Consider the following 13138-nt stretch of genomic DNA (forward strand, 5'->3'; position numbering starts at 1 on the left):
TTTATGCTTCATAATGTAGCCAAGAATAAAAATAGGCATATAGCAATTATAACATCATCATCAACAAGAGCTTACTCTCTTAATTACGGTATTGCTTCTGCCATCAGTTTCTGTTTTCCAAAGATCCTTGAGATAAATAGACACATCTCTACACCGTGACTGTCTTGCTACCGGCCATCAGGAAAAACAGTGCAACACAAAACCACTGATTTGCTGCTACTTGCAAAACCTCAACTAAGAGCTCCAAGACTAATGAGTGAGAAGCAGTGAAACCAAGGCTGTAATCTAATCTCCAGATGGAGACTTAGTTTTATGGGTACCACTCACCAGTCCGGGAACGGCAAAGCTTATGTCTTGGAAGATTAATTAAAAAAGACATTATCTTGCAGAATAAATGACAAGATGGTAAAATGGAGAAAAAGAGAGAGGCATCACAACAAATCACAACATATATACTGTTAGTGACGTAAATCCCCAAATTTCCCTCTTAGGGATTCTTCAATAAGAAGGCAGAGTAGTACATGGCTCACTTGTTTCTGGAAATTATTTCGGGTCAGATATTGAGTTTGTGTGGATTATAAACTCTGATGATTTATGACTTTATATCATCTATGCTGCTCTATATTTTACAATGATAATGATGCTATTGTTGTTCTCCCAGAGATTCAGCCTTCTCTTTCTTCTGCTATTTACTGTATGTCGGTCACACAGGGCACCACAAATAATTCCTGAAAGCCAGGTAGTCTTTATAAAAGGCAGTTGTCTACTACAGAGGCCCTTGCAGCAAATCCTTTTCAGCTTAAATAATTGGAGTCCGATCAATTACAGAAATCTGTTCTGAGCCATTTTGAAGAGGCCAAATCATTTTGCTATGCTTTAGATGGTGAATCATTCAACACATTAAGCATAACAATCCTCTCCAGCCAGCGACAAAGAGAACTCTTAATCTGAGTAGCACCATATGTCTTTGCCTCCCCGTGGAAGGTGGGACAGATAACCTGTCCTTCAGGCCCTGAAGGGCCGCAGGTGTCTGACACCAGTGGAAAAAGATTATTTCCTTCATAGGAAGCTTTAAAACAAAGTATATAAACTATCCAACAATAACATTTTTAAAAGGTTATACAGTGCCTGCTATTCTGAGATATTTATGGCTCCCTGGTGAATTGTCAGGGACCATCCTCCAAAGAGAAGCCACCTGAGCCTGTAGCAGGCCACAGATAAAACACAGGGGAAAATTTCAAAACAAAAACTAAGGTACGAGCAATTCACATTCAAACAAGCTGTCTGATAAACCCTTTGAAACGCCGGCTAGAGTGTACGCAAGTGCAGAAGTTAACATTACTGTGGCATTTATACGTGTGTGAAGCTACCCGGTGGCCCAGGCCCTGCCTCACCTCCGTCAGCGTGGCCAAAAAGCGCGGGGCCCGCGTGTTTGGCAGTCACTGCTACGCCGTCCCGACACCTGCCATGTTACGGGAGTGTGTGGGCGAGGGCTGTGGCACAGGAAGATAAAAAGAAATCAAATGAACGACCTGAACCTATTTAAGCTGCCGGGCATCGTCTTCCCAAGCAAGGGCAGCAGAACCTGTGGGGCTGCACGGGCAGCTCAGGGCCTGAATGGGAGCATGACCGTGAACGGGGCAAGGAAAACCTGCCTGGCGTCGGCTCACCTGCACGACTCTGCTCTTCCGTGGCCTTGCATCCTTGCCACCCTTGTTCTGCAGGCATAAGGAACTGTTTTCAATCACCATTTCTTGTGCGTCTAATTGCTTTTTTTTCCCCTCAACAACAGTGAAACGTTTTTTGAGAACTTGCTGATCTACGTGGCAGTAAGCGCTAAGTGGTGCCTGCTTGTCTCAGGCAGTTCGGTCTAGATCTAAACCAAATATCTGGCCCTCGATTAGCTCTAATTTTTGTTCCTTAACACAGCTCGGATACTAATTCTGCTGTAAGCCATCCTGTAGGATTTCGTCAAGCTATCTCATTCAGAATTTGGAATATCCAAGTAAGGCCTCAATCCTCTTCTCTAAAGATAATCGCCCTATCTGCTCTGCTGAATGCATCAGCAGGGGATCACTGCTGACTCTGAAAATCCCAGTCTCTTAAGTCCTTGGTACTGAAATACAGAGTGCAGAGAAACAGTCCCATACAGACTGCTGTACCGCCCCATCGCCTCCCCCTGACGGCACCGTACGGTTACTCCCCTTGTTTTAGGGACAGTAATATCACGCTGGCCCTCCTTCCCTACGTGCTTCTCACTTCTCTTTGACTTTTTGCAAAATTTCTACAACTTCCACAGACAAAAGTTTCATATCTTCATGTAAAATAAGGTGGCAAGGGGAACATATATTCTATAAAAGATAACTTCTCATATATACATATACACCTTTAAATATAACATACATATTAGTTTTCCACAACGTAACTTTCATTTTACTGTAGTTCAAAGGAATCCACCAATTCAATGAGGAATGAATGGTAACAGTATTAAATACATAATTCTTCCTTTCCATAAGATCTTACCATTTGGTCACATTCATTTAAATGAACTTTCTTCAGGCTACTGCCCAGCATTTATTCAAGTCTAAGCACTCTTCTGTCCAAATGCCAATTGTCCTTCTATATTTTGTTTATGCAGCGGTAGTATCTGCAACACTACTAACGGGAAGCGAGAGATTAATCAACTGTAGAATGATGGAGCAAAACAGCAATATGAAACAGAGTAACTGGTTTGGTCTCAGATTTAATATTTTGTTAAAAATCTAATTAACGTGCATGGAAGAAAAATAGTGAAAACACTAAGAAATGCTGCACTTGTATTAAATATCATAGAGTACTGTATCTGAAACATAAAGAAGTGCAGGTGATGATAAATTTCCTCATATTAAACATGGTATTGTACTGAAAATAACAACACTGTTTTAAAGTAGAAGGTTGGGTGTTGGGTTTTTTTCCTCCTTTAAAAGTTACATTATCACAAGCTTTGAATGTTTTTGCACTGAAGCTTCAAAGAGAAGAATGTTCTGTGGCTAACTTATTGCCTTCCCTGGAGCTCTGTCCTAGGCAGGATGATGAAGTCTACTTGGAGCCTAACATATTCAAAATGTCATAGCTAGTAACTGGAAGTTATATGATCTTATCAGACCTTGCGCAGAACTGGGAAAATCAGTTTATATTTTAAAACGCTTAAAAAGACCCACAATTTATTTCAATATTAATATGAATTTTAATTGTGTCTTTGTAAAATAATTATTTCTAAAAATTGCTTGAAATTACTGAGTAGAAAAGCATCCTCCTGTCTCAAAGAAGGTGACTGTCTGGACACACATTATGGCGAGAGAAAGAGGCAGGCTGAAGATTCAATATCTAAGAACTGCTCCAGGAAATCACAAACAAGAGTGCAGAAACACAAGCTTCAGTGTCACCTACCAGCTTAGGTACAAAACAGGGAAGAGTATCAGATATAATTTATATGCAGTAGGTTTTTTTCCGTTTCTGTATTTGCCTTAAAAAAAAAAAAAAAAGGCCTATTCTTAGGGAAATCAACAAAGAATTGTATATTTTTGGTTAGTATTGTACCTTTGATTCAAGCTTTTACTCTCCCATAGTAATTAGAGGTTGCTGATGTATATAATGATATGTTCTTAACGTACATACCGCTAGTTCATTTATTTGTTTTTTTCTTTATTTTGCATCCTGTGCCTGCCTATTGTCTCAGGACCCTTTACACAGATCTGGTACATCTGGTATAAAAATACTTTCATCTTGAATACTAAATTATTTGTTCTAGTAAATATGTCTTTATGGTTAAACTGAAAATCAGAAAACGAGTGTCTAGTGCTACTGAAAGAAAACTAAACCTAATCCTCCCCAACATTCAGACATTAATACAAATCAATACATACTTTTATATATATATATATTATATATATATATATAAAATATATATATTTATATATATATATATATATATATATATATATATATAAACACATTTTGAAAATTGAATATATCTGTATCAATGCTGAAAACAACCTGGCTGTGCAAAATGGATTTACATTTAGTTAAACTACAACCAAAAGGAAATGTAATTTTCTATTCTGTGATATTATAGCCAGGGTTATTTATCCCTGCTCAACTAACCACACCACTAGCTGCTACACCTGAAGTAACAAAACAGAACCTGGCATTACTGACCAGATGTCTCTGCCTCTAACAAGTTGACAAGGTTTCTGTGCAGAGGAAAAAACTCTAAAAGGCTTGTTTTTTCCCAGTCCTTGAAGAAAGAGTGAGTCATGAAATGAAAAGTTATATGCTATACTCTTCACTTGTAAACAAACAGATAGGAGTGATATAAAACCAAGTTCTCAAATACTAACACTTTTTCCTTCCCCACACTGAAGTGGCTTGTGTTGGATGATAAATAAGAGATGACAATCTTCCAAAAGCAATCAAAAGCATTTTAACAGAGTACAATAAAGGATTTTGGTTTCTGCATGCAAACAACAATTTGTGCCTTATAGTTATATAAATCATCCAAACAAGGGACAAAATGGCATGAAAAGCAAGTGAGTACACTATGTAACTGAAGAAATTCTCATTATTGCAACTATACCCAGTTTTAAATATACAGTTAGAGATCTTATGACCGAAACATCTTCACAGAGTTTATCAGCTAGTTAGATGTGCTACCCAGGGGAAAAAAAATAAAAGCTTCCATGCAATTAATATAAACACTAAAGGTCATACTGACAAGGGTATCATCTGTAACCAAGCCCTCATCAAAGAAATTCTGTGGCTATTCTGAATTACGGATACATGAAAAATAGAGATTATGAGCAACTGACGAAAGAAAAAGGCAAAGTTTTGTGTACTGTTGTCTCTCAGGCCTATTAAAAATTGCAACATGTCTATAAATTAAAGAGAACTCAAAAAAGCACAATGACAGAAGTGAGACATTTATTTCCAGAGAAGTTGTAAGAATGCCATAAAACCTTATTCATTTGCCGTTCATAACTCACGACACTGATATGCACGATATTAACAGTGCACACACAGTGACTAATAAACACGAGGCAAAATAGCCAAAGTTTTGTAAAAAAGAGAAATAAACACATAAGAAAGAGTCAACCAAGTACATATTGGTTCAGGAATATTTCAAGGCTTTAGAAGAGCCCAGAGCAAGTGAGCCTACGTTTGCCATGGCGGGGCAGGGACTGGAAGCCTCTTGTAGGGCAACGCAGCACCCCGCTGGTTAGCTGGGGTCAGCCTCTATAAAGGATGCTATGGAACAGGTACATTTTACCATGTACCCCATATAATGTACTTACAGAGTTGTTCCTCTCTAGGGATTGCCCTGCTACAGAAAAAGTAATAGCCTTTGACGTACGGGTTTGTGAGGTGTATTAAAAGCATGAGTTAGCCGCTCTCTAATATCTCTGGAGATCCTAATATCTGACAACAAATCCTCATCTGGACGGCACAGAACCTGTAAAACTCAGTGGAGGAACGCAAAGCCTTTTCTTCCTGAAAAGATCCAAACAAGAAATGGATTCTCTCTAAACCCAACACTGCAATTTTGGGAAAAGTGTATTTACAAACACCTTGAGTAATCACAGATGCCCTCCACCACATCCCAGCTCCTTTTCACAAAATCTCTCACACGGCATCCAAGCGATTCAATGCTTAAGACCAGTTGCACCAGTTGTCCCTCGCCTTTCAGGCAACCAACTGCCTGCTAAGATGCAAAGGGCCCAGGAAATTCAAAGGGCTTGATATGCGCTGGCCAGTGTATAGACAACGCCTTCTAGTCTGTGCTTTGTTCTCAAGGGGAACAGTTTTATTTTATTCTCATGACAGATTATTTTGGATTTCGAAGGAAGATGAACACTTGGGTTGCCTGCACGGCAGACAATGACTTCCAGGACCACAACTACTGTAAGTGAAACAACATGGTACAAAGTATTTCTATTTCCTCCTCCTCTTCCCCACATAATGCTTATTCAATGAGGAGCTTTGTACTTTTCCTTCAAAATAACAACAACAATAAGAGCATCTGGAAAGGCATTAATATTTTTCAGATGTCTGTATTGTGCTTCTTAATAAATTCAGGTAATTACCTAGCCAAAAACGTTGGGTCAGCTGTATAGACACACTCATAGAAATTCAATGATGATATGAAGAAGAGTAACCGTGCACAAAAACATGGCCCTAACAAAGCAGCCAAGGTGCCAACCAGAAAGAAATTAATGGCACTAATGGCACAGCCCTGCTGGGGAAGATATGACCTAAACTATTAAACTACTTCTATACAAAAGGTTAGAACCAAGCCCGTATATAAATCTTTTAAGTAGATTTAATGGGAATTGGGTTGCATGAATTTAAGAGGAAATCACTCTTATTGAAAGTCAATGCATAATATCTGAATATAATAGTATTTTCCAGATTTGCCAGAGATAACTAATCGAGCCTAATTAACTGGAACAGTACATCCTTTGCAGCCTACATTTAGGTTTTTGGTTTGCTTGTTTCCCACTGGTAGGTTCTCACATCAAATGCTAATTGCTCTTCTTTGGCTGGATTCAACCTTAAGCATGACTAAACATTAGGATTTAAAGTATTTGTCAACGGGAGAATAACTGAACCAAAGTCAAATTCTGATCTTGGACACACATAAATCAAGTGCGTTACTTTGAGTGAGGTGCCTTCAAATCTGAACTTGTCTTGTAAGTCAGCATATTTGTTTTTCAAATTTATTGGCGTTATATCGGTTCAAACTGAGGTTGCAGATCCTAAGATAAATATTAAAAAATCTGCGCTACCCTTACAGTGCAGTCCTTACAGAGTCATGGCTGGTTTACAGTTTCATCAAATAAGATAAAACTACTATTAGATGCTAGTAAGCTCTATTAATGTCAACTAAAATTAACAAAAAGCAAACAGAAAGAAAAGAAAAAAAAATTACTGCCAGCAAGAAACAGAAAAAAATATAAAATGACCCTTCACAAAGCCTGTACTTTCTTTCAATTTGAAAAACATGTCAAGGAAAGTGCTAGTAGCATTTTAAATTCTGTTTTACCTTATAACTATAATACGCCATCATCACCAAATAAATTATGTTCCTGACTTGTCCTATATATCCTACGGCTTCTCCGGGAATGAGGGAAATGCTCAGCAATGGACATTCCCCAGGCTCTGTCCCCCTGTCCCGAACGAAGTCCCAGGACCCCAGTGTGCGAGGGGATGGAGCCAGGAAGGCAGCAGAATTTGGACCAAGCAACTGTGCTCCACGCTGCTCGTAACATCCAGCCCTCTTCCACGTCAGAGCGCCTTTTCACATCTGTAGTACCAGCCCCGTTCTATCACTCTCACAGCTCATTTATTTGGGCTTGATGGACGAGCACCAAAATTTGGCCCAGAGGCAATTACAAGATGGAAAATAGGTCACAAGCCTCCACAAACCACTCCCTTGCCAACGCGTTCTTTTAACATTGGATCTCCAGCTTTCCTCCCTGCCAGCATCTTCATAATGCCAAATGGGACAGAGAGACATAAAATTTCAATTACATGCGATGAAAAAAGAATATGTTTCCAATTAGGTAAGTGCAGTTGTTAATAGGCAGGGTCAGAAATAGATTCCAATTTATCTGGAACTGACTTCTGCTACCCTTTCTTTCAGAGGGCAGTGTGTTTTCATACAGCTACCCTCAGCACAGAAGTCCTATGCACTTAATTAAGTGCTTATCAACAGAAACAATATCGTTCATTGATCATTAGCCTATATTGTATCCGTGAAGAATTAGGTTGGCATTCTGCTTTATAGTATTCCCTGCTACCTGAGATTACAATAAATTCAAAAGAAATAGGAAGAGGTACCAACATTCCCATCCCACCTGTAGATGCTCCCTGTTTTATGGAACATTGCACTGAACTTTCCTACAAGATGGGTGCCTTCAGGAACTAAATCCAGATAATCCCTCAGAGCAAAAGCAAAATATGTGCCATATTTGAGACATAACTGAATATAAACCAGTAGTATAATAATTTACATCAACACCAGCAAAGTGAAACTGTAAGTCTGATTATTTCTACGAATTTTGAAAAGTATTAATTGTATTGCAAAGCAGAGTTAAGTACAATTATTTCCATTTTACATACATGGAAGGCAACCTTTAGCCAGGTTCAGACCTGAGGTCATGGAGGAGGTCCACTGACAAAGCCCCAGAGCCCCAGTCTTCATCCACAGCCTTATCTGTAAGACTACAATTCCCCCTTGAATTGCATTTTGCAATCAGAATGAGTAAAAATAACATGGAAAAAAAATACAACAGTATTTTATATGGCATGCTAATCAACGGCCAAAAAAAGCCCTGGTAAGTATATATATTATGCAATGATATTCTAATAGAGAAACTGGTTTTGTATCATAAAATAATTCAAGTGGCCAACATTTGCCAGGAAATTAATATGATGTCAAAGACCTCAGAGCCTATGTGAGACTTTTGAAAAGTCTTACTGCATTCAGAGTGACAAATAAAAGCCTTTTTTTTTATTACTGCAAAGATGACTCATTTATGGGAGGATATCAACACCACACACATGGGAAGCAGCTGTCTGATTAAGAATATTTGGCTATTCTTATCCATTCTCTGCAAGCCTGCTCCAACACCCACTGAAGTCAATATGATCTTTGCCTTTGGATTTCAAGAGGATCAGTTTTTCCCTGGTCAGGCTCCCTCTTTCACTGAAGGACTCTGAAGGACAAAAATCAAGGGAGGAAAGCCCTGGGCACTTCTGCCAGCCACCTTTTTTACAACCCACAGCCTCTTCAACCAATGGTCAAGCATCCTCAGTCCTTTTGCAAGCAGCAAGGCATCAACATTTCTGTCTGCGTGGGATGTTTCAATTTGTGCTTTTTCCTTGTTGTTTTAACATAAAACCTACTATTTCTAAAAGTGAATTTTAAATCAAAGTTATTTTTTCCCTTTTATCTTAAACTCACTCCATAAGCTACATAGTACAAAATAAAGTCACATTCATCACAAGGAAGAGTGTGCCAGATTTTAGCACAGTATCAGAAAACTTAGGATTTTCTAATGCATAATACTGGGAAGAAGAAGAAAAAATGCAAGAAAGCGAAGGCTTAAAGATCACTAGAATTGAAATCATGTTAGCTTGTCACTGAAAATTCAATTCTTAAATATTTGTGGGGTGTTTTTTTCTTGGACCTGAATTGAAAATGCAGCGAACAGAAAACCAAAACTCCTTCCTGTTCTGAAAAGAAGATGGCCATGGCTCCAATTTTGCAGGACCATGCAATTCTTTTGGAGGATGAGGATGGTATTTCACCTTTTGTGAAGATGAATGCTTAGCAACTTTTCCCAAATGCCTGCAAAGTCAAGCTTTCACTCTATGTAGCAGAAATTCTGTTTAGGGGCTATGCAACACACCGATTTACATATTTAACGTTTATGCTATTGGGACGAGAGCTTGTGTATAATTGCTTAATCACTTTTTTGAAATTATTCAGATGCTTTTCCAATATTTATCAGTTGGACACTTCAGCAGTTCCATGGGTCTTTTGATTATCCACATATATTTTTAAAAGGACTAAAGGTACTGAAGTTGTTATTTAAAAAATTAATAATAAGACTATTTTATATAAATTAGAAAATTCTTCTATGTGTCCGCTGCAAGATATTTTCTGTGGAAGCATTCTGTATGTGTGTCAAATGAAAGCTATCTACACATAGCAAAACTTTGACCCTTCTTGCTGCTCAGTGACCACCACCTGGCACGGTATTAACTTTGCACAGTGAAGATGTCCCTATTTTTAACACTTGCAAGAACTACCCATGACAAAGCCACGGATGCCCTAAAGCAGTATTTAGGATGTGAAGATTCTTGCAGAATTTCTGATACTATTTCTCATGGCAAATAAGGGTCTCCCATCCCCACAAACCTGGAGGAGGTTAAAGTTCCTGTGAGAATGACTCGAGGAATTCAAAGACGTAACAGCTTACTTAATTTAAGAAGCCCTAAGACTTCTTAGCACGCACAAAAAAGAACTAAAATATGTATCACTTACTCATCTTTCAGTCTGAAGTATGAGTATCACAGGAGCTCATACACCACTGGGACAAGCACCTTTCCATCACAGGGACCACGTCATTCTTTGCTGCACATACACTCCAACGAAACAAACAGGAGAGTATATCAGATAGCCCTACTTGAGCTGGTCAATAGAGGTATCTGGACAAACATAAAGGGCCATTGACTGGAAGGATCTCAACTACTGGAAATTACTTTCAAACGTAAAAGCGCAGAAGAATATTTAGGTTTTCTGTCCGAATAGGTTGAAGTGCACTAGCCTCTTTGCGAGGCTGAAGCAAGCAAACTTGTTCTTCAAAAGGCATTACATGTATGACGTATGAACATCTATAGCTCCCGGCGCTGGAAAAACCTGCCTTCGTTTTATCCCTCTGCCTTTGCAAATCTCTCTCCAATTCCACTTGTGATTTTCTGGCTCTTTTCGCCCCTGCTAATTATTTTAATCATTATCTTTAGAACATTATTACAGTTTATAAATAGTTCTTGACTACCAAAGCCCTCCTTGTGCTAACAACCTAACGATCTGAACAGAACACGAACTTATCTAAAGAACATTTAAGTCCTGAAGGTATAGCTGCACAACATTATTTTCCACCATAAATAATCCCTTTCTCCACCACGTAACTATTACACAAATTGAACAAATGTTCACAAATTACATTTGAAAATATAAAGCACTAAGATGGTTACATAATATGAGGTGAATTATCTTCTATTTGAAATGTTCTGGGAAAAAAAAATCCTAAATCTCTTGAAATCATTAGCAAATCTTTCAGGGATTTTACTGAATTAAGATTATATTGTTATAAAACCTAGTGTTCTCTAATAATGTTTACTTGTAGATCCCTATCTCTAAATTATCTTCCACTCTCTCAAAAATCATTTCCAGAAGGAGGGTGGCTCCCCTCAAGTGCTCTGTCCTGTACTATTATGTTTGCATACTGAAGCTGGGTTGACCAGCTAACATTAAAAAAGTAAAAATAATAATTAAAAAAAAAATCTCAGATACCTTGTCTGTATTTCAGGCTTCTGGACTGATGATTACTACTATGACAGCGTAGTGACTACAAAATAACTACAATTTCTTGCTAGAAATAAAGGAGTAAGCTACTGCTACATCACCCAGCTGCCTTAGGAATATGGGTAAATGGAGATAAAGAGAACGCTGACGACCACTAGCCCCCCTACAGCCTGCATATTCGTAAGCTGAAGCACTAAATTGTTCCCTCCTAAGTTGCTGCTGGAGAATTTCCTTTTTCCCCTCCATTTTAATGAGCAATGCTAGGAACAAACAGGCACCGAGGATTTCATCAGAGTACTGCCCCGAAGGTTTGCTCTTACAAACGCTCTGGGGAGGAATCCTCAGGGTGTCCTTGTGCAGCTCCAACAAGCCACAGCCCTGTGCGGGCGATGCCGCAGCCTCGGAGCTCCAGAGAGCTGCGCCGGATCCTCCCATACCTGCGTGCCCATCTGCAAGCCCATGCTGCAGACACGTCGGGTACCAAATACTGCATTAGGGGGGGGTTAAGGCTGCAGCTCCCTTAGGAGCACGGGGAGATGGCAAAGCCCATCTGTCCTTCCTTCAGCCCGCGAGAAGCCCCGTGCTGCAATGCAGAGCTCTGCTACAGAGCGAGCTCTGTGTATGGCTATTAATTATTTCTGATTTCATTTGTTTGGGAAACCTTTTTCCGGGCTGTGTAATTCACCGAGGTAATGCCGTGCGCTACTTCCCGGGAACAGGTCTATTAAAGTGTGTGCTGCCAGTGCCTCTACCTGAGGACAGAGAAGTTCGTAAATAAATTACTACCGAGGAAGCGGACGAGTGGTTTCTCCACCTTCTAGACAATGCTGCAGTCTGTGTGTTGTCACTGGGAGAATCAGGAGCCAGAACACAGCTCAGGGACTTTTTTGTCACCCTGAGCACGACCCTGGTGCAGGCTGGCTGCTCCACACAAACACGGCAGCAGGATCCAGACTCCTGCACATCTTCCCACGAGTTGCCATGGAGTCTCCGTGCACTCCCACCGAAAGGCTTAGCTGCTATACATCAGCTGCTATTGCTACTGACCAGACAAAATAACTTTTTTTTTTTTTTAAATCTAATTCACTTTTTTATCTCCATCAAATGCCATTTGCAAAATGATCCCATAATCGTTAAAGCCAAGCCTGCTTTGCACACAGCAGCTTGGCGTGTCACTTCCAGGCTCACATCAGCATTTTCACTGAGTTACTTCTGCAAAGTCAAGGCATTCTGGAACCAAAATCTATGCACACGTACTTTTTTAAATGAGCAACATAAAATGAAATAGGCCCCATTTAGAAAACAATTTTTTTTCCTTCTTTTGCCATTACCTAAAATATATTTTTTAATTTGGTGCAAGAATGTAAGCTTTATATTGAGAAAGATCATTGGTCCTATTTCAATAACCTCTTTCCAACAGCAACTAAAAGAGCTGGTATCAAATCTGCAGAGACCCTGTGCAGAGGCTAAACCAGATGTAACTTACAGCACTGCCTGGCTTAACTCAGTGGAATCGAGCCCACGTAGCCTGGGACCATGGGCGATGGCCATGACTCCTTCCCTGCAGGCAGTCCTGGTGGCTGGTACCACGTCCATCAGCAAGACTGAAACGTCCTTGCTGGGCAGGGCTGTGAGCTGCTGGCTGATCAGGGCCTCTTGTTCGGTAAATCTCAGTAAAGCCTCCCAGCACTACAGCAGTGGCAGTGCTGGCAGCGTGCTGCATGTAATTCTTTGCGCTTCGGTGCCTTAAAAATTAATAATAATAGTAATACTTTTTTAAAACGCAGAGTGAGAAGGCAGAACAAGGTCTAGCCACCCCTGGTGATACCCTGGCCTGGGCAGCGAGGCACCAACCAGCTTTTACGTGTGCAACCCTGCTGCTGCACTGCCAGCTCCACCGGTTTTGTGCACTGACGTGTCCTGATCAGACATCCTGGCAGAGTACAAGCTAGAAACAGTAAATAATTTAAAATAAGCCTAAATTATTGAACTTAAAACAGCCTGGAA

The 13138-nt window shown here is 39.8% G+C and overlaps 1 protein-coding gene across 19 annotated transcripts in view; it reads right to left on the reverse strand.

The window, feature by feature from the left end:
• Nucleotides 1–13138, reverse strand: part of ANK2 (ankyrin 2) — a gene marked incomplete at its 5' end in the record, with an annotated part of 358674 nt that overhangs the window by 170053 nt on the left and 175483 nt on the right. Inside the window, one exon of one of the 19 annotated variants that reach the window (XM_080591210.1) lies at nucleotides 2524–2633. The exons of the other annotated variants lie outside the window; for them this stretch is intronic. Coding sequence (XP_080447336.1) covers nucleotides 2524–2574 — 51 coding nt within the window. Of the gene's footprint in view, nucleotides 1–2523; nucleotides 2634–13138 lie in introns of those variants that run through there. 19 annotated transcript variants of the gene reach the window in all.

The sequence above is a fragment of the Anser brachyrhynchus genome (assembly GCF_964034855.1).
Source record: "Anser brachyrhynchus genome assembly, chromosome: 4".
NCBI classification, from domain to species: domain Eukaryota; kingdom Metazoa; phylum Chordata; class Aves; order Anseriformes; family Anatidae; genus Anser; species Anser brachyrhynchus.